The following is a 25,411-nucleotide window of genomic DNA, read 5'->3' as shown; positions in this document are numbered from 1 at the left end:
AGCCTCATGCTTGGATGACAAAAATGCCTTAAAATTGAGTGGTGACGGTTGTACAATTTGGCGAGTATACTAAGAAACCACTGAATTGTACATTTGAAGAGGTGACTTGTACTTGTGAATTATATCCCATAAAACCGTGATCAGACACTTTCCAACACACCAACACAAACAAAACCTACCATGATGCAATCAGGCATTTCACTGTAGCATTTACACCAAAAGCTAGCAGGCCTCAAAGAGTCACTGCTCCCCCAGCAGAGGATACTCTGAGCTAGAGAAGTTCCAGGCCCCGTTCAAATCTTCAGAGGCCCAGCAATGGTGTTTTTGTAATGCTGCATTGCTGTTTTAAAGGAGGACTCTCAAACTGAATAAGCTTCATGCACCTAGAAACCTGCAGGCCTGGAAAGAGCCTTGCAAGGGAGGGTCTCCTGGGGCTCAAGCTGCTTTAGCTTCTCAATCAATCCACCTGCAGACGAGTAATTAAGTGCCCATCATCCAGACAGCTTTCAATGAAAAAAAAAAAAAAAAAGAGAGAGAGAGAGAGAGAATGCAGGCTCCAATCACACAGAAGCCTGGATTAATCTTCATTTTATTGTCTTCTATTTCCTTTTGCTCAGCATCTCACACTATAATGAAAAACTAAGTTCTAAGATATATTCCCCCAACACTGGAGAGATGCTGAGATGGAAAAAGGTTTTTTTTTTGTTCTTGTTTTCTTTTTTACCACACCTGCAGCTTGCAGAAGTTCCCGGGTCTGTGACTGATCTCATGCCACAGCTATAACCAGAGCCACAGTCGTGACAACACCGGATCCTTAACCCACTGAGCCACTAGGAACTGCAGAAGGGGCTTTTCTCTAAGTACCTAGACGGTACCATTAAGAAAATTAGAGACCAGGCATTTTATCATGGACATCACGCCAAGGGATGTCCTCTTGAGACTCAGGCACCTATAGATAGCGTAAAGGTTGTGAGTCGGCTTTCTTTCTGATGTCGAAACAGTACCAGAGGTATTTCTTCCTGAGACAAGGAAAAGGATCCAGAAATCCATTCAAAGAATGTTAATTTTGTTGCCATCCTCTCCATCCGATCTCGTTCATTTACCTTCTTCTCTTAATTGCTTTCCACACCCATAAGGGGAGGAGAAACACCACTAACTTCAGCTGCCAGGTTCTGATGATAAATAACTACGCTCTAGTGAAAATTTAATTACAAGCCAGGAGGCGCACAGAGCAGGCAGCACCAGTTCTGACCGAGGCCTTCCGCCCGCCAAACACTGAGAAACCATCATTAAGCTCAGGCCCGACAAGAACCTGCTTGTACCCCGGAGGCTCGACATACTTTTATGTTCTGTGGTCACCGTCTAGAAACATTATGGGGACAGTGGCAATTTGATTTCCATACCTGCCCCAGGGTTTTTTTTGGAGGGAAGGTTCAAAACCTCTCCTTTGCTCTTTCACAGAGGCTAATAACTGGGAGTGACTTGCTTGGATCAAAGTTTCAAAGTTAAAAAATACAACTAATTTGGAAAGCCGGGCCGGGTCTCCAAGGGGTGCCACCTAAACCTTGCAGGCTTCTTTCTGAGCCTTGGGGGACATGTTCACCTCTGGAACTCTCCCACTTTAAGGCCCGTCCCAGTGGTGGCCATGAGTGGCCTTTGTTATCATTTACCGAGAACAAAGGTGAACGAAAATATACCTTCAACTACACCCTGGCTGGTTAACATCACCTCCGCTATGGCCCAGAAAGTCCACTCATAGGTATTTACCCAAGAGAAATGTAAACACACATCCACAAAAAGATGTGTATGTGAATGTTCACAGCAGCAATAATCACGATATCCCTCCACTGGAAACAACACAAGTGTCCATCAATAGGAGATGGGCAAACGATGGTATGTCCATACAACGGAAAGCTACTCGGCAATGTAAAAAAACCACGGACGCACGCAACATGAGTGAATCTCACAGATAGGAAGTTGTGTGAAAGAAGACGAATTTTTTTTTTTTTGGCTTTTCAGGGCTGCACCTTGGCACATGGATGTTCCCAGGCTAGGGGTTGAATCAGAGCTGTAGCTGCCGGCCTATACCACAGCCACAGCAATGTGGGATCCAAGCTGCATCTGCAACCTATACCACAACTCACGGCAATGCCAGATCCTTAACCCACTCAGGGAGAGCAGGGATGGAACCTGCATCCTTGTGGATACTAATCGGGTTTGTAACCCTCTGAGCCACATGGGGAACTCCTGAAGACAGATTTTTAAAAAAGCACATATGGTTCCATTTTTTTTTTTCGTCTTTTTGCCATTTCTTGGGCCTCTCCCGCGGCATATGGAGGTTCCCAGGCTAGCGGTTCAACTGGAGCCGTAGCCACCGGCCTAAGCCAGAGCCACAGCAACGCGGGATCCGAGCCGCGTCTGCAACCTACACCATAGCTCATGGCAATGCCAGATCCTTAACCCACTGAGCAAGGGCAGGGATCGAACCCGCAACCTCATGGTTCCTAGTCGGATTCGTTAACCACTGAGCCACGACGGGAACTCCCTATGGTTCCATTTTTATGAAGTTTCAGAGGCAAAACCAATCTTGGTGACAAGTCAGAACAGCAGTTGACTTTGCTGCGAGTGGGTAGGAGGCAGAACAGGATGGACAGGAGAGAACTTTCTAAGGGCACAGAAAGTGCACTACACGTTGATCAGAATGGAGAATACAAAATGCATGGAACTCTATACTTAAAATGGATACATGTGACTAAATATAAATTATATCAACATAAAAAGAGGGAAAAATGGCTGCTGCAGGATTTGACGGGATAAAAAGACGAAGCTCATCACTGGAAAAGTTGCTTGATTCTGTTGAGGCCACACCAACACCTCAGACCTTGAAATTCCACAGGCATATGAGACCCACCCCCCAAACCCAGGGCAACAGCCGTGGCTTCTCAGACCTGGGCCTCTGTTGGGCTGGCTGAACCCAAAGAGCCCTGGGGGCCTAGCAGAGACAGGCATGTGGCAGCAGGACCCCAGAGGCCTCAGAGGATGGTATTTAGGGGGTGGCAGGGGTGCAGCTCACACAGTCAGCCTATGAGGAACCTGCCAGCTCCCATCTCCAAACTCCAGGCAAAGGTGTTAGCAGGGAGCCCGGGGGAGGGGTGGAGGAGCAGGGCTGCCCTGGCTTCTCACAGGGCCAACACCTGCCTGCAGGAGGCGCCCTGCCATGTCTGGGCTGAGCACCTCCCACCCACCCTTGAGCCAAGATGTGCCCCAGACCCTCAAGAAGGGCCTTTGACCACTTGGGTCAGGTAACCCTGTAACTCCCTCTGTCCACGTTGGTAGCTAGCACCTGTGCACAAGTGTGACTCCTTGTGCACGGGGTCAAGTTAGCAGAGAGAGTTTCTTGGGATCATCAGTCTATGGATTTGCCCACGTGTGTGTGTGTGTGTGTGTGTGTGTAGGGCAGTAACTGTTACCATTAAAACTATTCATTTTACACAAAGTCAACCTTCTGCATACTTTGTGCTCTTGCACACGGGGTCTCCCTCCCAAGGCCTAGCAGGTCTGCTCCTTCTCAACCCTCAGTGTTCACTTTTGATGCTACTTCCTCAGGCCAGCCTTCCTGGAAGCCCACCTCCAACCTCTAACCCTCCCTGTCATTTCTCACCACTTTTTTTTTTTTTGGCTGTGCCCACAGTGTACAGAAGTTCCCGGGGTCAGGAATCAAACCCATACCACTGCAGTGACATGAGCTGCTGCAATGACAATACTAGGTCCTTAACCCACTATGCCACAAGGAAACTCCTTTCCATTGTTGAATTGGAGCTGCAGCTGCCAGTGTATATTATAGCTGAGCTGCCTCTGTAACCTACACCTCAGCTTGTGGCCAACACTGAGCAACTCCAGGGACCGAACCTGAATCCTTACAGACACTGTGTTGGGTTCTTAATCCACTGAGCCACAACAGGAATCCCTCCTTCTCATTTTTGTAAGAAAGTTCCTTCCTCACTCTTCTTACTACAGGGACTTCCCCACTCACTACACCGTTGAGGAGAATGGGCGCTGCGGCTGGTCTGTCTGTCCTCTGCTACGTATAAGGAAGCTCCCGGCCTGGCACAGCAGGGCCTCAGTCAATACTGGTTGGATGGACAAATTCTATCCCTGTTACTCAACACACAAATAAAGCAAGCAAAACCCCCACTCTCACTCTTGCTCCTGCAATTTCAGTGCAAAAACGCATGGGAAAGAACCTAGAATCCATGTCTGCTTCTAGACAGGAAGCCTCCGGGAGCCAGTGTGAGGCACTTTATAGGCCACGACACATACCTCAGTGCTGAAAAGTGGACGGCCCACGTTTTATCCAAGCACCAATATCTGTGGCTGGAGGAGAAGCTGACCAGGCAAATGTAGTTCATGGGCAATTTCATTCTCTGAAAAATGGACTATGACAGGAAGCACAGGCTACAGACTCAATGTGGGGAACTGAAAAATGACCCACTTGGGATCATAAAACCAGGAGGGTAGGACATATACACTGACCTGGCAGGTCATCAAGCGCACCGTCCGAGGAGGAAAAATGATCCCTGTGCACAGGCGTGCACATATAGACTCCAGCCCAGAGCCTCGAAGCTCACAATTAAGTCATTTAAAGAAAGAAAAAAAACAAAACAAAACACCAAGCCACACTGGCCAGACAGCAGGCCTATAAAAGGAGAGGTTAGTTATCACCAGACAAAACAGGTCTGCAGAAGAGTTCCCACCAAACTTCAACGCCAGTCAAAAACAGCGCCCCTTCTCATTCTCTTGATTACCCAGAAATTTAAGTTGTTGACCCAGAGAATCATTTTCACGTCCTACCCTAAGATCGGGGGTTCTGCCACTGTCTGCAGAGGGATGTGGAGTCAGAGGCACAATAAGAAAAGCACTAAGCTTGGAGTTCGAGCCTCAGCCCCCCACTTCCTGTCTGTCAACTGTGAAGCCTCACTCAGACTCCCTGAGCCACAGTTTCCTGCCCAAATTACTTAATAAATAGAGTGAACGTTAATAAATAAAGCAATAAATAACACAAAGATTCTTGCCTGTTACCCAAGTCGCGACCTTTTAGTTGTTCCCTCCATGACATCTGGGCAAGGATTCTGGTCATTTACTGGACACTTGCTATGTGCCAGCTTATATGAATGAGCCTTAGTTTTTAGAAAGTAACTAATCTAACAGGTCACAGGCGGGGGAAAAAACTCTACATGGATCTGTTTTTTTTTTTTTCAGGATTAGGAGCTGGAGACTAAGGATGGAAGAGAGAGGAGCCAGGGCAATTTTCGAGACATCGCCTTTGGCAATTCATTCAGACTCAATATGGATTTTAGAATGATCGCTGAGCCATCTGCGAAATTGCAAGAGGACGTATGTTGAAAATAATCAGTGAAGGCCTGAGTTCTGCCTGGTGTTTCTCTGATGGCAGCTACTTGCCAAATGCTCAGTGAGGAGAGAGGCTGGGGGCTGGGGTCCCAATGCTGAGAATGCTAAGCTTAAAGGGAGGGCTCCGATGGCCTTTGAGTGCATGGGGTTGGGCCCCATTTGCCTCTGCAGTCCCAAGAGCCTAGAAGAGAAAAAGGACCCTCTGCTCACTCCTGGGCCATGGCTTCTGACATCAGCCCGGGTGTGGGGCGGGGCGGGGGGTGGGGGGTGGAGAGCAAGGGAAACAGAGCCGGATGTGCCCACCCGTCTGAGTCTGGTGAGGGTTGGAGGGGCAGTGGGGGGCATCCTGGGTCAGCATATGGTGTGTGTGATGGGCCTGGTGCAGCAGGATTTTCTGAAAGCCCAGCTTCCCTCCTCCCGTAGCAGCCCGGGCTCTGCCCACCTCCACGTCAGGGCAAGTCCGCCCGGTGAAAGTACACAGGCCCTATTGGTGTCTGAAGAAACAGCGGCCAGAGTGGTGGGAAACGGTGGTCAGCCAAAAGCAGAAACCAGAATTACCCAAAGGGAAAAACAGGAAGAGCCCGTGAAATAAAAACGGCAAGGAAAGGTTTTACATTTTACACCCACATTGTCCTACTTTCACTTTCCCAGGAGATGATTCTGTCATCCAGAGCCCAGTGCCAGATGTTTGCTCAGAGTGTGTGCAGAGGCCCACAGTCACCAAGGAACTCCAAACAGCTGAACTTGAACTTAGCACTGCTAGTAATGGGCGTGGTTGGTCCTCCCCTGCCTAGTGGGGTCCATGCACACATAACCTCAGAGGTGACCTGCCCCCTGACCTGGCAGCTTTTGCAGACATGGACGACTCAGGGTTCTCAACCCTCTGAAGGGATGTCCCCTGGCCAGGTAGTGGGAAGAATCCTGGATGAGATGCAGGTGCAGGTCCTTCCCTGAATGAGCCACACTGGCAGATCCTCAAGAAAAGCCAGGGAGGGCAGTGTTTGGACAAACCCCCAAGCCCAGGAAGAGCTGCTGTCCATTGAGGCGAGGATGCAAGTTCTCTGAGGAGGCTGAGGGATCAGGTGCCTGACCACCCTCCACTGCTACTCACCATGTATGAAGGGAAGATCAGAACTCGTTTGTGCTTGCCGCAAGGCCACTGGGGGTCATCCAGGAGATTAGGGTCATAGTCCATGAAGTCTCCCAGGTCACTACCTAAGGATCACATGCAAGGTGATAATGAGGCAGCAGCGGCTGGGCGATTGCCTAGTGCAACATTCAAGTGAAGAAAGACTGGCTTCAGGTCCCTGAGCTCAGTCCCACTGCTCTCTCTGATGGTCAGCAGACGCCTCTGCGTGCCACTGGTGTGTTCCCCACCACCCCCTCGCCAAAGGGGCTCACCAAACACTTAATCTCTGACAGTTTTTTTTTTCAATTTTAGAAAATTATGCATTCATTTCCCTGACCTGAAAGACCATAACACCTCACAAGCATGAAAGATGCCATGAACACTGATTACAAAATGCGGCACAGAAAAGGCTCATTTTATAAACCCGTAGTTCACATGAACCTCAAGCTATCCCTCATGAGAAGTGCATTTGGTGTAAATGGTTCTGGGCAGGCTACGGGGTCCGATGCACCCAGACCAGAGCGGACACCAATGCAAACATCAGTCAATGACCAGAGGCGGCCGGGAACATCAGGACAGGGCTTCTGATCTCAGCCCCTGGACAGGCCTAAGGAACTTCACCTGGAATTTCTCTGAGAGTGGAAATAATCCTGCCTCATAAAGCATTTTTCTCCCTGTGTCAATTCTCACACAGGCTTGTGCAGGTAAAGCTGGAAGCATCCAAGTCTTCTGTCCGCTGAGAAGCTCAGCCACTGTAAGGATCATAAAAGTTCTCACACCTGATCCTGCGTTTACACCCCAAACCTCTGAAGAAAGGCCTAACTTCACTATGAAAATGCAGGCGAGAACCAGGTAATCGGAGCGACGTGGCACTGAATGGTGGAGAGAGGCTGGGGCATCCAGCCATCTCCGCCAGGTGGCCCGGGTGCTGCTCCTCACAGGAACTTAGGGGTTGGCAACTGAGGCTTCTCATGAGCAAGCTTGCCCAGTGGCCTGGCTGTGAGCCTGCGTGGCCTGAAGTCAGGCAGCCCCAAAGTCATGTCACCTGCAGGATAAGCTGTCCTCTGACACACACGGGGAGACCTGGTCCACATTGTCGACCCAGGTGCTTCCTGCCGCCATTACCTACACCAGCCAGGTCCCAGCTTACCTGTGTCCAGGCTCCCCTGGGTGCTACTCGCCCGTCCTATGGAGAGGCTTCGGTGGCTCAGGGTACGGAGCTGGGAGAAGGAGGACGTGGAGTCTAAGGTGTTCCTTCGTGTTCCAAAGGCATTTGTGGGTAACAGAAACTGGGTATAAGAAACAGTCTGAAAAGGGAAGACAAACATGGGCCAGTGAATAATCCCAGGCAGTGTTAGGTTTGCCTTTTGACCAAGCTGTGTTGCCATGCCCAGTTTAGATCCACATTCTCACGGCTGCAATTCTAAAATCCAAGGAGATCCGAAAGATGAAATTTGTTTTGGCACTCGTTTGTGCCAAAACCTAAACTCAACTGACTTGAGGCCATCCACAATTTTAATCTATCCCACTTGGCTTGAATATTCTGGCTGTGGGGCTGAGATGAGTGTGTCTGATAACAAGGTACCATCTCAGGAGTTGCTGAGGTTTGTCTAACACAGGAGGCATATAGTGTATGTAGAACTCCGTATAAACCAGAAGGAGAATTCTAGAACACCAGGCCCCAAAAGTCTGACCAGGGACTGTTCCCTCCTGTGTTTCTCTGGTAGATGCTGTGTCTCTGATGCTCATTTTACCGCACCCTCCCCCTGCCTCTGTGAACACTCGGGCTTCACGAATGAAGATATAGCACGTGTCTCTTTCACCTATTTGGGGAAACACGACCCACGCACCTATGTGTGCACTCAGGGCCGATGCCATTCAGGCACGGCAGTGACTAGCTGTTCTGCAGGAGGGGTGACAGGGAGGTCATTTGCCACCCTGGCAGCTTCACCTACAAGCAAACTACACTGGAATGACGTTCCCGAAGACACCTTGCGTTGTCTCCATAAACAGGCTTTGGGAGGGTGGACGGAGACGGCCCGGATCCAGCACAAAAAGGTCAAGTTCCTATTTCAACCTTCACTCCTCAGATTCCAACCCAGCAGCGCAGTGAACTATGGATGCAGGGCGGGAATGTGACAGCTAAGGCCGAGGAACCCTTAGCCTCTCAGGACCAGGAGACACCAACAACACTGCCTAGTAGTGGGAATGCGACATGCCACCACCCTCAGTCCACACATGTTCAAGCCACCCGCCGCTCCATCTCAGAACATGCATGCGTGCATGTGATAAAGGAATCCTTCTTTACCCACAGTTTCAGATACTCAGGGTCCAAAAATATTAAATCGAAAATTTCAGAAATAAATCATAAGTTTTCAACGGTGCGCGTTCAGAGGAGTACGTCCTGCCCGCGACGAGAATCATCCCTTTGTCCAGCTCATCCCACCCCTTAGGCACGTAGGTCTCTATCGCCGTGTCGCAGGGCTTGTGTTTGAGTGACTTATTTTACTTAACAATGGCCCCAAAGCACAAAGTAGTGATGCTGGCAACTAGGATATTCTCTTACTGTGCCTAATTTATAAATTAAATGTATCAGAGGTATGTATAGGGGACAATGGTATACATAGGGCTCTGTCCTCCCCAAGGTTTCCAGCATCCACAGGGGTCTGGGTACGTATCCCTGAGGATGAGAGGGGAACACAGCACTGGTCAGGACTGCGCATCCCATTGTAAAGAGATGGAGAAGTCGCTGTGCTGCTCTTTTTTTTTTTTTCTTTTGATATTTTTGCCTTTTCTAGGGCCGCTCCCAGGGCATATGGAGGTTCCCAGGCTAGGGGTCGAATCAGAGCTATAACTGCTGGCCTACACCACAGCCACAGCAATGTGGGATCCGAGCCACGTTTGCAACCTACACCACAGCTCACAGCAATGCTGGATCCTTAACACACTGAGTGAGGCCAGGGATCGAACCTGCAACCTCACGGTTCCTAATCGGATTCGTTAACCACTGAGCCATGATGGGAACTCTCTTGCTGTGCTGCTCTTTAACCCACCTGCAGGCTGGGGAGTGGGGACGGGCTGGTGTCACGCACCCGAAACGCGCCCCGCACCCTGTTCCCTACACCACAAGCGCGGTCATGGTCCATCACACAGCCTTTGCTTCCTGACTCCCCCCGCCCGGGGGTCACACAGACTCGTGGCCTAGAAATCAGGCAGCCTTACCTTCCCGTCTGCACCCAGCTCCACGCCTTCCAGGCCAACGACGTCTTTCAAGCTCACGGCTCCCGCTGATTGTCTCCCTCCATCCAACTTCACATCCCTGGCGGGGACAAGCCAAAGAAAAAAATGCTTCTGGTTGCACCCAAAGAGCCACAGAGATGTTGACTGATGGGACAGCACAGTCATACTCCCAGAAAGAGGCCCTGCCTGAAGGGACCCATTCTTTGTCCCTCCTTTGTGGCTTCTCAGCGACACTCATGTGATAGAAATGACATGCAACCAAACAGAGAGCCTGAACATGAGAGCCAGGCTCAGAGGCCAATGGGTTACTGACATCTCCCCAGTCGGCACGATGGGAACTCCAAGTACTCTAAGGGAGTCTCCTTGGGAGGCCATGGCTCTGCCAAGCTCAAAGTGTCTCTGGAGCCCCTTTTGGAATCAACACTAAGGTCATGCAGGAGAAAAACATAACCGACCCATCCCAATCTTCAGACTTTATATATATTATCCAGTGCAGGTGAATGTATGTGAGTGAGTGTGTGTGTGTGTGTGTGTGTGTGTGTGTGTGTATTTAATTTTTTTAACCCTCAACACTTATTACTTTAATTAGTGTCCCCCCTCTTCAGGTGCTTTCAAACATCAAACTCACCCTGAAGGATAATTCAGAACAGGACAGTAACTCATAGGATTGTCTGGTTTTGGGTTTTTTTTTGGGGGGGGGTCTTTTTTTAGGGTTGCACCTGTGGTATATGGAAGTTCCCAAGCGAGGGGTTGAATAGGAGCTGCCGCTGCCGGCCTATATACCACAGACACAGCAACGCAACGTCCGAGCCGTGGCTGTGACCTACGCCACAGCTCACAGCAATGCAGGATCCTTAACCACTATGTGAGGCCAGCGATCAAACCCACGTCCTCATGGATACTAGTTGGATCTGCCACCATTGAGCCACGGTGGGAACTCCATAGAATTGCAAAGGCTTCATTAGAAGGTGCAAATTACCCCATGTAGAGCTCTAAAAATGTTCTGAGCAAGAGCAGTGCTCCGGGGATGTCTGAGCTCCTTGTCGGCCTCTGCTGGGGGCCACACTCACTGAGGGCTCTGGGGTTCAGGGCGATTTAAGTCACGTCGCTTCATAAACATGCTCTGCCAACAGAGACCTGCATTCCAGTTACTGATCTCAAATCTGAAGCTGGAAGGATCAAAAGGGCCAGAGCAGAGCAGGGCTCAGCAAGGCTGCCAGAACCTCAGGACCATAGATCCCCAGAGACCATGGGCCCTGAAACCTCAACTCCTACACTAGCTGCTCCATGCAGCTCTCAAAAGACCTCCTCAAACAATGAAGGATGGAGATGATGACATCAGGGCACAAAGGGAAACACCTACAGAGCAAGAACCTGAACAAGTTGAGGAGGCAAAAATAGCAGTGGTGGGAAAGGATGGAGGGGCCCAATGGTGGAAGACCAGGAGGTGAGCTGGTACAAAAAAGCAGAGTGTGGAGTTTTGCTAAAGGATCCACAGCATGCTTCCGTGGATTCCTGCTTTGCCAAAGCCTAACAGAGCGAGCACATGCCACAAATTCCCAGCTCCCGAACAACTGTCTCCTTGTTTCTACTTCACCCAGATTGAGAATGTTATTTAGGACCGAAACTAATACAGAAGCGGGGAATATCTTTATGGGAAGAGAAGATCAAAAGAGATAAGGAATATTAAAATAGGCCCCTATTGGCGTTCCCTGGTGGTCTAGCAGTTAAAGGACCTGGTATTGTCACTGCCTTGGCTCTTGTCACTGCTGTCTCTGGTTCGATCCTTGGACCAGGAACTTCTGCATGCCGTGGGCGTGGCCCAAATGACATGAAATAAAATAAAACAGGCCCCTAGTAAGAGTGTTCCTGGGAGTTCTCTGTGGCTTAGTGGATTAAGGATCTGGCATTGTCACTGCTGAGGTTCAAGTTTGATCCCCTGACTTGGGAAACTCTGTATGCCGAAGGTGTGTGTGTGGGGGCGGGGGAGGGGAAGGAATACTCCTGGATGGAGTGCTGGCTGCAGGCAGGGACAGAGTCTCAATCCCTGTCTGTATCCTGTGGACACAGTCAGTGTCTGATGTGTAAAGGTGCCTAAAGAAGCTTCTACCAGCGGAGGTGGCCTGACTCATTATAGTCCAACAGAACCCTCTGGAGGGATGGAAACCTCCATCTGAGCTGACCCACAGGGCAGCCACGAGCCACATGTGGTGCTTGAAGTGGAACTGCATTGCTAATTTTGGTGAATTTGAGTTAAAATGTGAATAGCCATATGTGGCTAGTGGCTACTGTACCGGACAACTAAGGAATCTTCCCACAGTGGCCTGGCCCCATCTGCCCACTGCCTCAGGGATGTTTCCATCCCAGGCCCCAGCTTACAGAAGGAGAGACCACATTGGGAGCCCCAGCATGGGTGGGAGAGGGGCAGGGCCTGTGGGTGGAGCCAGTACAGCAGGACCACCCTCGGTGGGGAGGAAATGAGGACTGTGGGGTCCATGATCACAGAGGACCCATGCTATGCACGCCACCAGCACCCCAGGAACAGGGCTCCTGGCCGTGATAAAAATTCACATTCTACACGAGACACAGAGCTGCACATCCCTTTACCCCGAGGGGCCATGGGGACAGGGGCCATGGAGGTTTCGGCAGCGCCAGAGTGCACTAATGGACAATACGCAGCAGGAGCCCCAAGATCATGGCATTCTAGGTCCTTCGTGCAACCTGGAGGGGAGGAGCAGGTGGTGCCCAGGGAATAACTAAGTCTGAGCTTCCCTCCAGCCTTGTATAAGGGAGTTTATATGATTTATAATATGTAAACTTTTTTTTTTTTGGTCTTTCTCTTTTTTTTTTTTTTTTTAGAGCCGCACCCGCAGCATGTGGATGTTCCCAGGCTAGGGGTCTGATCAGAACTGTAGTGGCTGGCCTACACCGCAATCACAGCAAAGCCAGATCCGAGCCACATCTGCGACCTACACCACAGCTCACGGCAATGTCAGGTCCTTAACCTACTGGTCAAGCCCAGGGATCAAAGCTGCGTCCTCATGGATGCTAGTCAGATTCATTTCCACTGAGCCATGAGGGGGAACTCCATATATTATGTAAACTTAAAAAAAAAAAAAAAAGAAAAGAAATGCTACACTTCTTGCACACTGAAGCTGGAACACTAACTGCTTGTAGCCAAGCGGGTATTGGCTACATTTCCACTTCAGAAACTTCACTGACGTGGTTATAAATATCATGACTGCTCTAGAAAATTGACTGCTTCGTGGTGGTGACTGAGGGCACACACATTTCTATTTTTTCTGCTTCAGATTCAGGAAGAGGTTGTCACTAACTTCGGGTTTGCTGTTTTGGTGGAACTGAATTAAGGGCGCCCGTGTACACACATCCGCTTGCACAGCCACGTGTTCATGGAAAATGAGACACATCTCATCTATGTCAATAATGCCAGTCCCTTTAGCAGCTTCTATTGAGACTCTTGGAAACAAAAAAGGACGTCTTTCACAAAGAGGCTGACAAACTTCTCTGGGGCCTTAGCTAAGTGTTCTCATAAGAACTGCTGAAACTGTATACAGTTGGCCCTTCGTATCCACAAGTTCCGCATCCATGGAACCTCGGATAAAAATTATGTGGAAAAAAAGTTCCAGACAGTTCCAAAAAGTAAAACTTGTGAATTTGTGGTGAATGTGCAACTGTTTACATAGCATTTACACTGCATTAGGTATTATAAGCAACTAAAAGATGATCTGAAGTACAAAGAGGATGTATGTCGATTATATACAAATACTATGTCTTTTGTGTGTGTGTGTGTGTGTGTGTGTGTGTCTTTTTGCCTTTTCTAGGGCTGCTCCCTCAGCATATGTAGGTTCCCAGGCTAGGGATCAAATCAGAGCTGTAGCTGCCGGCCTACGCCAGAGCCACAGCAACGTGGGATCTGAGCCGCGTCTTCCACCTACACCCCAGCTCACAGGCAATGCCGGATCATTAACCCACTGAACCTGCAACCTCATGGTTCCTAATCGGATTCGTTAACCACTGAGCCATGATGGGAACTCCTACTATGTCATTTTATATAAGGGACTTGAGCACCTATGGATTTTGGTGTCCCCTGGGGGCCCTGAGGGATGACATTAACTAGAACCATATGACTTTGCTGTTGTTTGTTTTGATCTACATGAACAGCAACTTCATATTGCGGCACGTAATTTACACACAAGGTAACAGCTCAGGCCTTACCTGTGAGTGTAAAGCAAGCAAGAGATGCGTGTTCTCAATGCCCCAATGTTCTGGAAGCCAAGGACTGGAGTCGACTACAGAAAGGAATTCTCATTGGTGTTGCTGGTTCACCCAAAGAGAATCTTTTTAGAAACGCCAGTGAAAAAGAATTAAGCACAAGTCCCAGAGGAGTAGTGATGAATTCTTGATGTTTTCTTTCTAAGATCATCCTTCTGAATTCTCATTAAAATGGTGCATGGAAATAGAAATATCTCTTTGGCTCAAATGCCAGCATTAACCCTCTAGGACCAGGAGATTGTGCTGGATAACAGAGCTGCAGCTGAAAGTAATTAAAAGCAAACTGAAGTTGGACTTTTCTGTTTCTTTGAAAAGCCTAGAAGATTTTTTCCCCCCAGATACCTCTGGAGTTCAAACATTAATTTATTTATGTTCTACCTCCTTCTAAAAATGGAATGAAGGCAAGTTCAAATACCAGATGTGGATATTGCCCAAAATTGCATGCAGCATGCATTAAGGTTTAAATGCTGTCGTTTGCACTCAGAGACAAACAGGGTCAATCAGATCATAGAAGAAAATCTCATTTGGGCAGATATGCTAGGATACCCCTGGTTAATAAAACCGTGGACAATGCAAAGATATGATTCCTTTTCTTCTACAGGCCTGGGTGACACTGCAGCTTGGACTCCTTTAGCTGTGAGAGCTCATTTCTCATTCTATTCAAGTTGGTTAACTTTTGCAGAGGCTGTAGCCACAAACAGGCTTTGAAAACTCAGCACAAAGATTTTTTTACAACATGTGGCCGATGAGGTTGGGGAGCAAGTGGGTTGGGAGAAGAGGGAGATGAAAGCAGAAGATGAAAATGCTTTGGGGGACACAGCCACCCAATCAGCAGTCACACCCTTAAGCAAGGAGTGGAAATCTAGGTTGGTTCTTCTGGGGGTGTAAACCCATCCTTCACAGGATAGCACTGGAAGTTATTTATTTAACACAGCGCTCTTATAAAAGCCCGTAAAATCATGGTTGGAAACCCCCTGGACCACTGTCTTAGTTTTGGTTCCCACGGCCATGAATGCACATGATTTCACAATGCTGGAGTCGTCTGGTCAGAGCAGATGGCCTATCTAGATATCCTGGTACCCAATGGGGGTTGCCCAGGTTCCTATTAACCACACAATGGCCAACTCCTGATTTCATCTTGTGTAACAGACAAAATGATCTTTTTTTTTTTTTTTTTGGTCTTTTTAGGGCCGAACCTATGGCATATGGAAGTTTCCAGGCTAGGAGTCAAATTGGAGCTGCAGCTGCCGACATATGTTATAGCCATAGCAACGCCAGATCTGAGCCGCATCTGTGACCTATACCACAGCTTACGGCAACGCCAGTGAGCAAGGCCAGGGATCGAACCCGCATCCTCATGGGTATTAGTTGGGTTCTTAACCCAGTGAGCCTGGATGGGAACTCCCCAAATGGTCTTTCATCTCCTTTTCTAAAGCTCACTGGGCCATAACACGTGAACTGATCAGACAAGATTCCCTATTTGATAACCAAAAATTTAAATAAGTCCCTTTCTTTAGGGAGCATATGAACCAATATTGGTCTCAATTAAAAAAAAAATACAATTTACATACTTAACACCTGGGAAGTAGATGGGAAAAGCGTGGGTGTGGGATCAATTAGCTAGTTTCCAGGGTTTTCTACTTCCAAGATGGGGATGACCTGACTTCTACCCGAGTCTCTAAACTCAAGACACTGGAATGCTGGCCTGGAGCTCCACTGGGCATTTGCTCTTTAAAGGACCACAGTTGATTGAATACTTTGAGATGTAAATAATTTAAAAGCCAATTAAATATTAACAGGATTTCCAGATCCTTCAAAAAGAAAAGGGAGAGAGATTTGCTGCGCAGAAGGCAAAACTTGAGCGCTATATTAGGAAAGAAAATACCACTTGTGAGCTAATTTTAATTAAGAGATTACACATTTAGAGTTCCCACTGTGACGCAGCGGAAAAGAATCTGACTAGGAACCATGAGATTGTGGGTTTGATCCCTGGCCTTGCTCAGTGGGTTAAGGATCCGGCGTTGCCGTGAGCTGTGGTGTAGGTCACAGATGAGGCTTGGATCTGATGTTGCTGTGGCTGTGGCGTAGGCTGGCGGCTGTAGCTGTGATTGGACCCCTAGCCTGGGAACCTCCACATGCCTCAAGTGCGGCCCTAGAAAAGCAAAAAAAAAAAGAGGTTACACATCCACTGGAACTCAACCACACAAGCATTTATCATAGCCTAAGAGGTCCTGTTTGTCGCCTCTTCCAACATGGTGCCATCTTGGACTGGCTCTGCTTCCTTGTCTCAGAGCAGAATGTTATAACATCACAGCCCGTGGAACAGGGCCCAGAACTGACAGGAAAAAGCAAAATCAAAGCAGCTTTCAGTCTAAAGTCCAGCCCCTCTCACACTCAGCACTTCATTGATAAACCACCCCTCCACCCCCTTAGGGTAAGTGAAAGACAATGAAGGGACCTTAACGCAGCTAACACCAAAATCTTTGTCTAAAGGCAGCGCCTATAAACAGCGGGGTAATCGCATGATTCATCCATGAGATCATTCCTGAATCTGCCTCTCTGTGGAAATTTGCTTGGTGTGAGGAAAGAAACACAATTTGTGAATGTGCAATTTTCCACAATGAAAAGAGATGTGTTTTTTGGGGGGGGGGGGGGCGGGGGAATGGGAGGGGAGGAAGGGGAGGATGGGCTGGGAGCCAGGCAGGCAGCATTTCGGCTTGAAGGCCCTCTCTAAGAATAGAAGAAGCTGTTCTCCCGTCACAAAATGATCAACTCAGGAAATGGACCCAAAAGGATGACCTCATCTGAAATGCCCCAATGCCAGAAAGCTAAGGACCGAAACGCCACGTGGAAACCACTATTTTAAAACATGCCCCCGAGAGATACCTTGGGCTGCAATGGGAAGCCCTTTTCTTCATCACACCGTCTGATACACTGAGAGTAAAACTAACCGAGTGACTGTCATTCAATCAGGTATGGTTACCTAAATGGGTTTGTAACCATACCCACCTTCAGAAACTTTTTTATTTTTTGTTGAAATCACTAACTTGGTTATTTTACACAGCCCTGAGTCACAAGTTAACTGGGTTCATTCTTCCTTCTGGTTGGATCCATACATACAGAAATACCTACTGATGACCATATGTTTCAGGAAATAAGAGCCTATGGGCACCCATTTCACCCCCCTGATGCACAAGGACAAACCTGGGACTGGTCCTCAATGCAAGGCCTGCATCTCTCACTCACTACTGGGTTCTTATCCAAAAGCTCTTGAGTTGGCCCTCTGGAGCGTAACATGCATGTTCCCACAGACACGATGTTCTAACAGCGATGAGCCTACACAGTGCCCTTTCGGCCCTTAATGTAACAGAACTAGCCCAACAGCACAAGCAGGAGCTGTGGTTGTAGGAGCACTGGGTCAGAGGGTGGAAGAGGTCAAGAAATAAGAGAAAGTTGGGTTTCTTGTGGTTTCCCAGTTTGGGGCTGACACTGTAACATCAGAAAGGAGGTCATGTTTGCATTATTTCCACCACTCTCTCTGAGCCTCCTCTTCCTTCTTAGGACTCCAGGAGCCTTCCTCCCAAGCTGTTCCTGTTTTTCACAATTTCCTCTCTACTTCTGAACCCACAGATTCCTTTACAGCTCCCAGATTTTCCACGCCTGGTCCCATGGCAATGGCGCAGCTGCCCAGAGGATGGGGTGAGGGCTGAGGCACATGAGGAGGGCGGTGGTCCTTGAAGGGCGGAGGGGCTGTTAATCAAGTGGGGCCTGCCTAACTAGGAAAGGCGAGCACGTTGCTTGCAATTCATTTTATAAATGGAGGGTCACCAAGCCAAACCACAAATCCACGCTAGAAAAGAGAAGGCAGTGACTAATGTGGATAAAAGGCAAAAAGACTCAGCCGGGCCTTGGCAAGGGTCGGTGGAGAGAAGAGATGCTGGTTTTAGGCTGGGACTCTTCCCAGAAAATGGCATAATTTACAAGCTTAATCTGAGAAGAGTGTTTACAGCTATGGGAAAGGTTTGATGTTACAGTTATAGTGAAAAAGACAGGCAACATCTGTTCCTCTTCTCGGCAACCAGCTTCCAAAGCTTGTTTTGAAAGGTGGGATCTGGCAGAGACTCTTTCCACCAGCAAGAAAGATCAAAACAAAACAATCATCTTGTCATATTCCACACGAGCACATGTACGAGAGGGAGAAAAAAAAAAAAGACTGGAAGGAAATAGACCAAAACGTTAACGATGGCTCTGCGATGGGGCTCAGTAAATTTTATCTTCCTTCTATTTTTTGTACTTTCCAGATTTCTAAAAATTAGCATGTACCGTTGGGGAAAACAATTTAAAGACCAAGGAAAAGCAGATCTGAAGATGAATCCTTTAGGTTTGTAGAAACACTCACTGGCTAACCCATTAGGAACAGGGCTGAGATTTGCTGTGTTGGGGCAGATCTAAAGGGTGATTAAATAGCTCAGCGACCAGACGAACACACTGCCAAAGTTAACATTTAATGAGTATATGCTGCAGGCTGGTGGGGTGCTCGGAGCGTTCATATGTATTTTTCTACCTAATGCTCTCAAAATTCCGAGGCTGACATTATAGCCAATTTTTAATTTTTTTATTTTAAAAAACATTTAATGATTTGTATTTTTTTCATTATAGCTGGTTTACAGTGTCTATCAATTTTCTACTGTAATATAGCCAATTTTTTAGACAAGTAAGCCCAGGGCCAGAAAGGTTAGTTCATTTGCTGGGACTCAAATTCTACCTGACTCACAGATGCGCTGGACGCTATGGCCAAGAGGAATGGAGTGGACATGAGTGGGCCTCTTGTCCCTGTTCCCACTTTTCTGGAATAACCCTGAGGTTCAGGGTTTATTTATTGATGTTCTGTGCAAACCTGTGTTGGAAGAATGGTTTCTTCAGCTAAAAGAGAAGTCTGCAAGCCTCAGGGCTAGACAGTCTCCAAGTTCCTTGGAGTTTTGAAAGTCTATCTCTGGAGCTCCCAGCACCTGGCGTTAGCTGGCCAGATGTCCATGTCAGATGCCCTTTCATGAATTAGCTGGGGACCCCCTGAGGAGAACAGCCACAATGCCCTTATGTCCAGGAGGGCCTTCCACACCCTGGGAAGTTGTTTCTGATCATTGACCTCAGCCAGGAGGCCTGTTCTTAGGAAGGGCCATCCATCCCTGGCAATGACTAGGGGGACGCTGGGCAGAGGTATCAATAGTAGCATGTCAACAGGAGAAGCCCTGGGGTGTGCTGCACGGGCTCCCAGCTGTTCCTCAGTGTCTATACCGGGTTGTCTTTCCAGGATGGTCTGTGAACAACCCCAAATCCACTCCCTGCCACGCCAGCCATCAGTGAGGAGCCTGTGGTCTGAGTGTACCCCACCCTGCCTGGGCCCCTCTAGGCCCATCACAGGACCTGTGGGTTCATGTGACAGGCACCACTCTGAATTCCCTCAGGGAAAGAGTGGGGACAAAGGACAGTGATTAGAAGTATCAAATGACAGAGTTCCCGTTGTGGCTCAGTGGTAACAAACCCGACTAGTATCCATGAGGACACAGGTTCAATCCCTGGCCCCACTGAGTGGGTTAAGGGGCTGTCATTGCCACAAGCTGCAGTGTACGTTGCAGACACGAATTGGATCTGAGGTTGCTGTGGCTGTGGTGTAGGCTGGCAGCTGCAGCTTTGATTTGACCCCTAGCCTGGGAACTTCCATATGCCTCGGGTGCAGCCCTAAAAAAAAAAAGACGTTTCAAACGATATTTTGAGAAATAAGAAAGTGTATTAAGAAAGAACGTACTTAACTATAAAAAGCCCTGTCACCAATCATGTTGTGAAGGGAAGACGTGTTTCGTGCTGTGCACAATAATCCTCCAACGTAACTGCTCAGCACACTTATTTGCACGTGTAGGGTGAAGACAGCAGAAGACCCTTCCCAGCCCTGGAACTGCTTCCTGGTGGCACCTGTGAGTCAGCCTGGGTGCGGCTGGGAAGGTGAGAGGAGACTCGAGCGAGCAGCCCTTCACTGTCACGAGCACAGGGCCCGGGTCTGCACTGTGGGTCTGCACTGCAGGGACACCTGGAGAACATGCCCAGATCCTCTCTCTCCACACAACTTCCTTTTCTGCAGGCAACAAACAGCCACATGGGAGAATGACAGAGAGCACTGTCCAGCCAAGGCTCCGCCCAGAGATGCCTAGGGCTTACCCTTGGAGAAGCCTAGGCTGCAGTATAAACCGGCCACCTCCGAAGCCTTTAGAAGGTCACCACCCAGCACCACGGCCACCGGGTCCCTGGGAGGTGACCCTCCTGTGGCAGATGGTGTTCCGTGTCACCCAGATGCACACCTGTCAGCCAGAGCGACCTGCGTGTTGCTGGTCTGGAGCCAGCAAGCCCAGTCCTGATGTGCTGATGGTTCAGGGGACACACTGGGCATGAGCCCTCCCAGGACGACCTCTGTGGGGTCGGCTGGCCCCAGAGCAGAGCCTACAGCCAGCCTGCCCGCCCTGCCCCTGCCACCAGCCTCTTGCAATCTAGCTAAAGGGCCACCTTCTGTAGGGAGCCCTCCTCCTCATCCCTCTGGATTCATCCAACTCATTTCCCTGTGCTCTGGCTGCACAATGCATGGGACTGGATTGTTTTCTCTTTTATTTACTGCTCAGCTCGTTTACTAGCTTGCTTCTGACTCCTTCCATTAGAGGGTGAGCTGTGGGAGGAACAGGGCATGTTCCTGCTCACCACTGGATCTCTAGATGCTGCCTAGAATGTAGTGGGTTCCACAGACTTTGTGTGGTGAATGAGTGCAGTATGCTCTGCAGGGTCAGCACCTGAATGTCTACACAGGAGGCAGGAAGGGGTGGCAATGTACTTGGAGGGGTAGGTAGAGATAGAGGGACTTCACATAGCACACACCTGGCTTTTACTGTAAACTGTAGCTTTATAGTCAATGTGGATGTTGACAAAGATCTGGGGCAGTTAGGGAGTTCCCGTTGTGGCGCAGTGGTTAACGAATCCGACTAGGAACCATGAGGTTGCGGGTTCCATCCCTGGCCTTGCTCAGTGGGTTAAGGATCCGGTGTTGCCGTGAGCTGTGGTGTAGGTTGCAGACGCGGCTCAGATCTGGCGTTGCTGACTGGTGTAGGCTGGTGGTTACAGCTCTGATTAGACCCCTAGCCTGGGAATCTCCATATGCCTCGGGAAGCGGCCCTAGAAAAGGCAAAAAGACAAAAAAAAAAAAAAGATTTGGGGGAGTTAAAGTGCTCTTAGCGCCTGTGTGGGGCTCCCCGGTTGTCTTGGTTTGGTGGTTCCCATGGCTGGCTGCAGGTCTTAGTCACGCCTGCACCCTCCCAGCCTCCATCGGGGCCCCGTACCCACAAGGTGCAGAAGAAATGACCCAACTCATGCATGCTGGAATAAATGGTGGATGGTCATAAAAACCTCTCCTAAGACTGTACTGTCAGCTCTCATCGACTAACGGCAGGAGCCAAAGCAAGTGTTCCGTTCCATTTAAGGCCAAGAACAAAGCTTTGGGGGCAGGGTGGGAGGGAGGGCAAACCAAGATAGGAGAGCAGGACTTGGGAAGCTCCAGTGCAGGATGAGCAGCCAGAAAACAAAACCGGAAAGAGATAAGGCCATCCTGATAGATGCTTTCCATGTTAAGGAGGTTCAAGTACACAGCGGATGAACTTTTGAGTTTCCTGTTTTGAAAACTTTCTCGCACTGCAGTTGGAACTGTACATTATCCCCTTTGGCGGGGCAGGGGGGAGGGTTCTGCTGGTCTGGAATAATCAGGCACATGTGGCCTAGTCCACGTGCATGAGTACAGCAGAAAATATGGGAGCTGGAAACCACAAAGTCAGCAGGCCGGGGCGGCCAGAGTCCTGGGCTGGGAGGTGGCTGGGTCTGCTGGGGGTGTGGGTGAGTGTCACCCCCCTCTCCTTTACTCAGGGGCCTGAGCTATGAGGCAGGGAGGCCAAATCTTATCATCTCTAAAGTCCTGTCCATCCCTGACATTCTATGACTTATGTCCAGGCCACAGACAGAACTTTAGCATAAAAGTAATTTTCTACAGTGGAAAAGTATTAGTTACATGGGCTATTTTTTCTTTAAAATTTATATGTATAGAATTTGTAGGATACATATTTCTTTACTTGGGCACAGCTGTTTCCCAATTAGTTTTTTAAAAAATCATAATTATGATGTGGCAGTTATTTATAAATAGGATGTCTGCTCCTTAAAAAATTTCAAAAACAGTGACACAGAGGAAACGAATCCGACTAGGAACCATGAGGTTGCGGGTTCCATCCCTGGCCGTGCTCAGTGGGTTAAGGATACAGCATTGCTGTGAGCTGCAGTGTAGATCATAGACATGGCTTGAATCCAGAGTTGCTGTGGCTATGGTGTAGGCCGGCAGCTGTAGCTCTGATTCGACCCCTAGCCTGGGAACCTCTATATACCGTGATGCAGCTCTGGAAAGAAAAAAAAAAAAAAATCAGAAGCAGAAAGCTTCCTTTCTCCATTTTAAAAATTGAAGTATAGTTAATTTACTATGGTGTGTTAGCTTCAGGTGTACAGAAAAGTGAATCAGATACACACACACACACACATGAATATGTATACTTTTTCAGATTCTCTTCATTATAGGTTATTAGAAGACACTGAACATAGTTCCCTGTGCTCTACAACAGGACCTTGTTGTTGACCTATTTTAAGCATAAGCAGAACTTTTCTTAATCCTGATACAATCACAATATTTTATTTTATTTTATTTTTGTCTTTTTTGTTAGGGCCACACCCATGGCATATGGAGGTTCCCAGGCTAGGGGTCCATTCGGAGCTGTAGCCACCAGCCTACACCACAGCCACAGCAATGCGGGATCCGAGCCTTGTCTGTGACCTACGCCACAGCTCACGGCAATGCCGGATCCTTAACCCACTGAGCACGGCCAGGGATTGAACCCGCAACCTCATGGTTTCTAGTCGGATTTGTTAACCAATGTGCCACGACGGGAACTCCACACAATTACAATATTTTAAATGGTGCTCAGAGTTTCATATAAGAACTTAAGGAGGACAGACTGTAGAAATAGGCATGTTGTTTTCTCTGTTGAGGGTTACGAAGGACCTGATTATGTGTTTTGTTACAGAAAACTAACCCCTTTGCGCTACAGTTTCCTTACCTATAAAATGGGAAGGAGGGTGGTGTGTCTGAGTTTATTCATGTCTAGGATATAAAAGGTGATGGATGCCCTGGGATCCCACACACTGGTTTTGCTTCTTTATCTGGGGCCATCCAGCAGAAGAGCTGACACATCCTATGAAACAGCCTCCTGAAACACACCAGGCCACCCCAGCAGTGGGAGGAGACCCAGGCTCTGACAGAAACACCCCCCAACCCTCCCATGTCCCCCCACCCCAGCTGCCAGCTAGCACCTCCCTGAGGTATTCAAAATGGGAATGGCCACTTATTTCCACAAGGGGGTCAAACAGAGACGGTTTGGGTGATGTCTTCCCAGGTAATTTAAGTTACGATGCATTCCTATGGGCTTTGCATAAAATGCAGTGATGCTCAAATTAAGGGCACAGGTAGAAAACTGCCACCCCCATTCTAGAGAGGACCAAGCCCAGGCTCGCAGATGGTATGGGATTTGCCCACATGAAAAGCTCCAAGTCTCCAAGTTCTTCACATGGACCCCCCCCACATCTCGTTTGCTGTAAGGAATCTAGGGGCCTTGACAGGAGGGACCCACCTGTCTCTCTCTGTGTGCCGGGGCTATGTTGGGTCCCATACCCAGGGAACCTGTGAACCTCAATTAACTTCTAGGAGGCAGATATCGTGAAAACTCCATTTCACAGATGGGTTTCTGTGATTATGGAGCTTGGGAGCCAGAGTGAGTCATGGAAAGCCCTAGGCTGGACAGACTTCAGTTCAGATTCTCGTTCTGCCAGAATATACAAAGAATTCATACAATCCAGAAACAAAAAACCCGATTAAAAATTGGGCAGGGTGTACAGCAGAAAATTGACAGACTACTGTAAACCAGCTATGATGGAAAAAATAAAAATAATTTTTAAAAAAATTGGGCAGGGGTGTTGCTGTGGCTGTGGTGTAGCCCAGCAGCTACAGCTCTGATTTGACCCCTAGCCTGGGAACCTCCAGATGCTGCGGGTGTGGCCCTAAAGACCAAAAAAAAAAAAACAAAAAAAACAAAAAAAACAAAAACAAACAAACAAAAAAAAACAACACTGGGCAGGGGATATAAATAGACATTTTCCCAAAGACATATAAATGGTCAGAAGGCATAAGATGTTCGACATCGCTAATTATTAGGGAAACACAACTCAAAAAAAGATATCACGTCCAACCTGTTGGAATGGCTATTATCAAAAAGAAAAGGAATAACACATGTTAGAGACCATGTGGAGAAAAGAGAATCCTTGCTTTGTATACAGCTGGTAGGAAGGCAAATTGGTGCCACCATCAAGGAAAACTGTATGGAGGTTCCTAAAAAAATTAAGAATAGAACTGCCATTTGACCCAGCAGTTCTACTTCTGGGTATCTATCTGGAGAACATGAAAACACTAATTCAAAAAGCTATGTGCACCCCTATGTTCACTGCATTCACTGCAGCATTATTTACAACAGCCAAGATACAGAAGCAGAGATGGATGAACGGATAAATGTGTGGTACACACACACACACACACACACACACACACACACAGGAATACTACACACAGTCACAAAAAATCTTGCTACTTGTGACAACATAAATCGACCTTGAAGTTATTATACCAAGTGAAATATGTTAGATGGAGAAAGACAAATAATGATTTTACTCATTTGTGGAATCAAAACAAAATGAAACAAATGAACAAACAAAATAAAACAAACTCACAGATACAGAGATCAGACCACTGGTTACTAGGGGAGGAGGGGGTTGGGGTGAATGAAATGAGTAAAAGGGTCAGATGTGGGGATGGTCACTAGCCTCACGGTGGTGGTCACTCTGTGGTACATACAGATGTCGAGCTATAATGCTGTACACCTGCAAGTTACTGATTTCTTTATTTAGGCCGTGCCCATGGCATGGGAAGTTTCCGGGCCAGGGATTGAACCTGCGCCACAGCAGTGACCTGAGTCACAGCAGAGACAACACTGGCCCAGCGTTGATATCTGAGACCTTAACTCTGGAAGATCAGTGGTTTTATTTACAAAATAGAGACAAGTACTTGGGTACCATAGTGAGGGGCCACAGGACCTGGAAACAAGATCACCTTCCATGAATGAAACAACCTGAACACTTCAAAAGTGAAAGCATGGAGAAGCCAGA

The 25,411-nt window shown here is 48.3% G+C and overlaps 1 protein-coding gene across 2 annotated transcripts in view; it reads right to left on the bottom strand.

Moving 5' to 3' along the window:
- The window catches only part of CABLES1 (Cdk5 and Abl enzyme substrate 1), a 110,528-nt gene that overhangs the window by 12,674 nt on the left and 72,443 nt on the right, over positions 1-25,411 (bottom strand). For both annotated transcript variants that reach the window (XM_047793915.1, XM_047793916.1), the window contains 3 exons: positions 9,761-9,857; positions 7,689-7,845; positions 6,521-6,624 (listed from right to left, as the gene is read on the bottom strand). In XM_047793915.1, the coding sequence (XP_047649871.1) occupies positions 6,521-6,624; positions 7,689-7,845; positions 9,761-9,857 (358 nt within the window). The remainder of the gene's footprint in view (positions 1-6,520; positions 6,625-7,688; positions 7,846-9,760; positions 9,858-25,411) is intronic.

Source organism: Phacochoerus africanus, chromosome 8, assembly GCF_016906955.1.
Source record: "Phacochoerus africanus isolate WHEZ1 chromosome 8, ROS_Pafr_v1, whole genome shotgun sequence".
NCBI lineage: Eukaryota > Metazoa > Chordata > Mammalia > Artiodactyla > Suidae > Phacochoerus > Phacochoerus africanus.
Note: the sequence above shows the minus strand (reverse complement) of the source record. Positions and strands in the feature narration are given on the sequence as shown.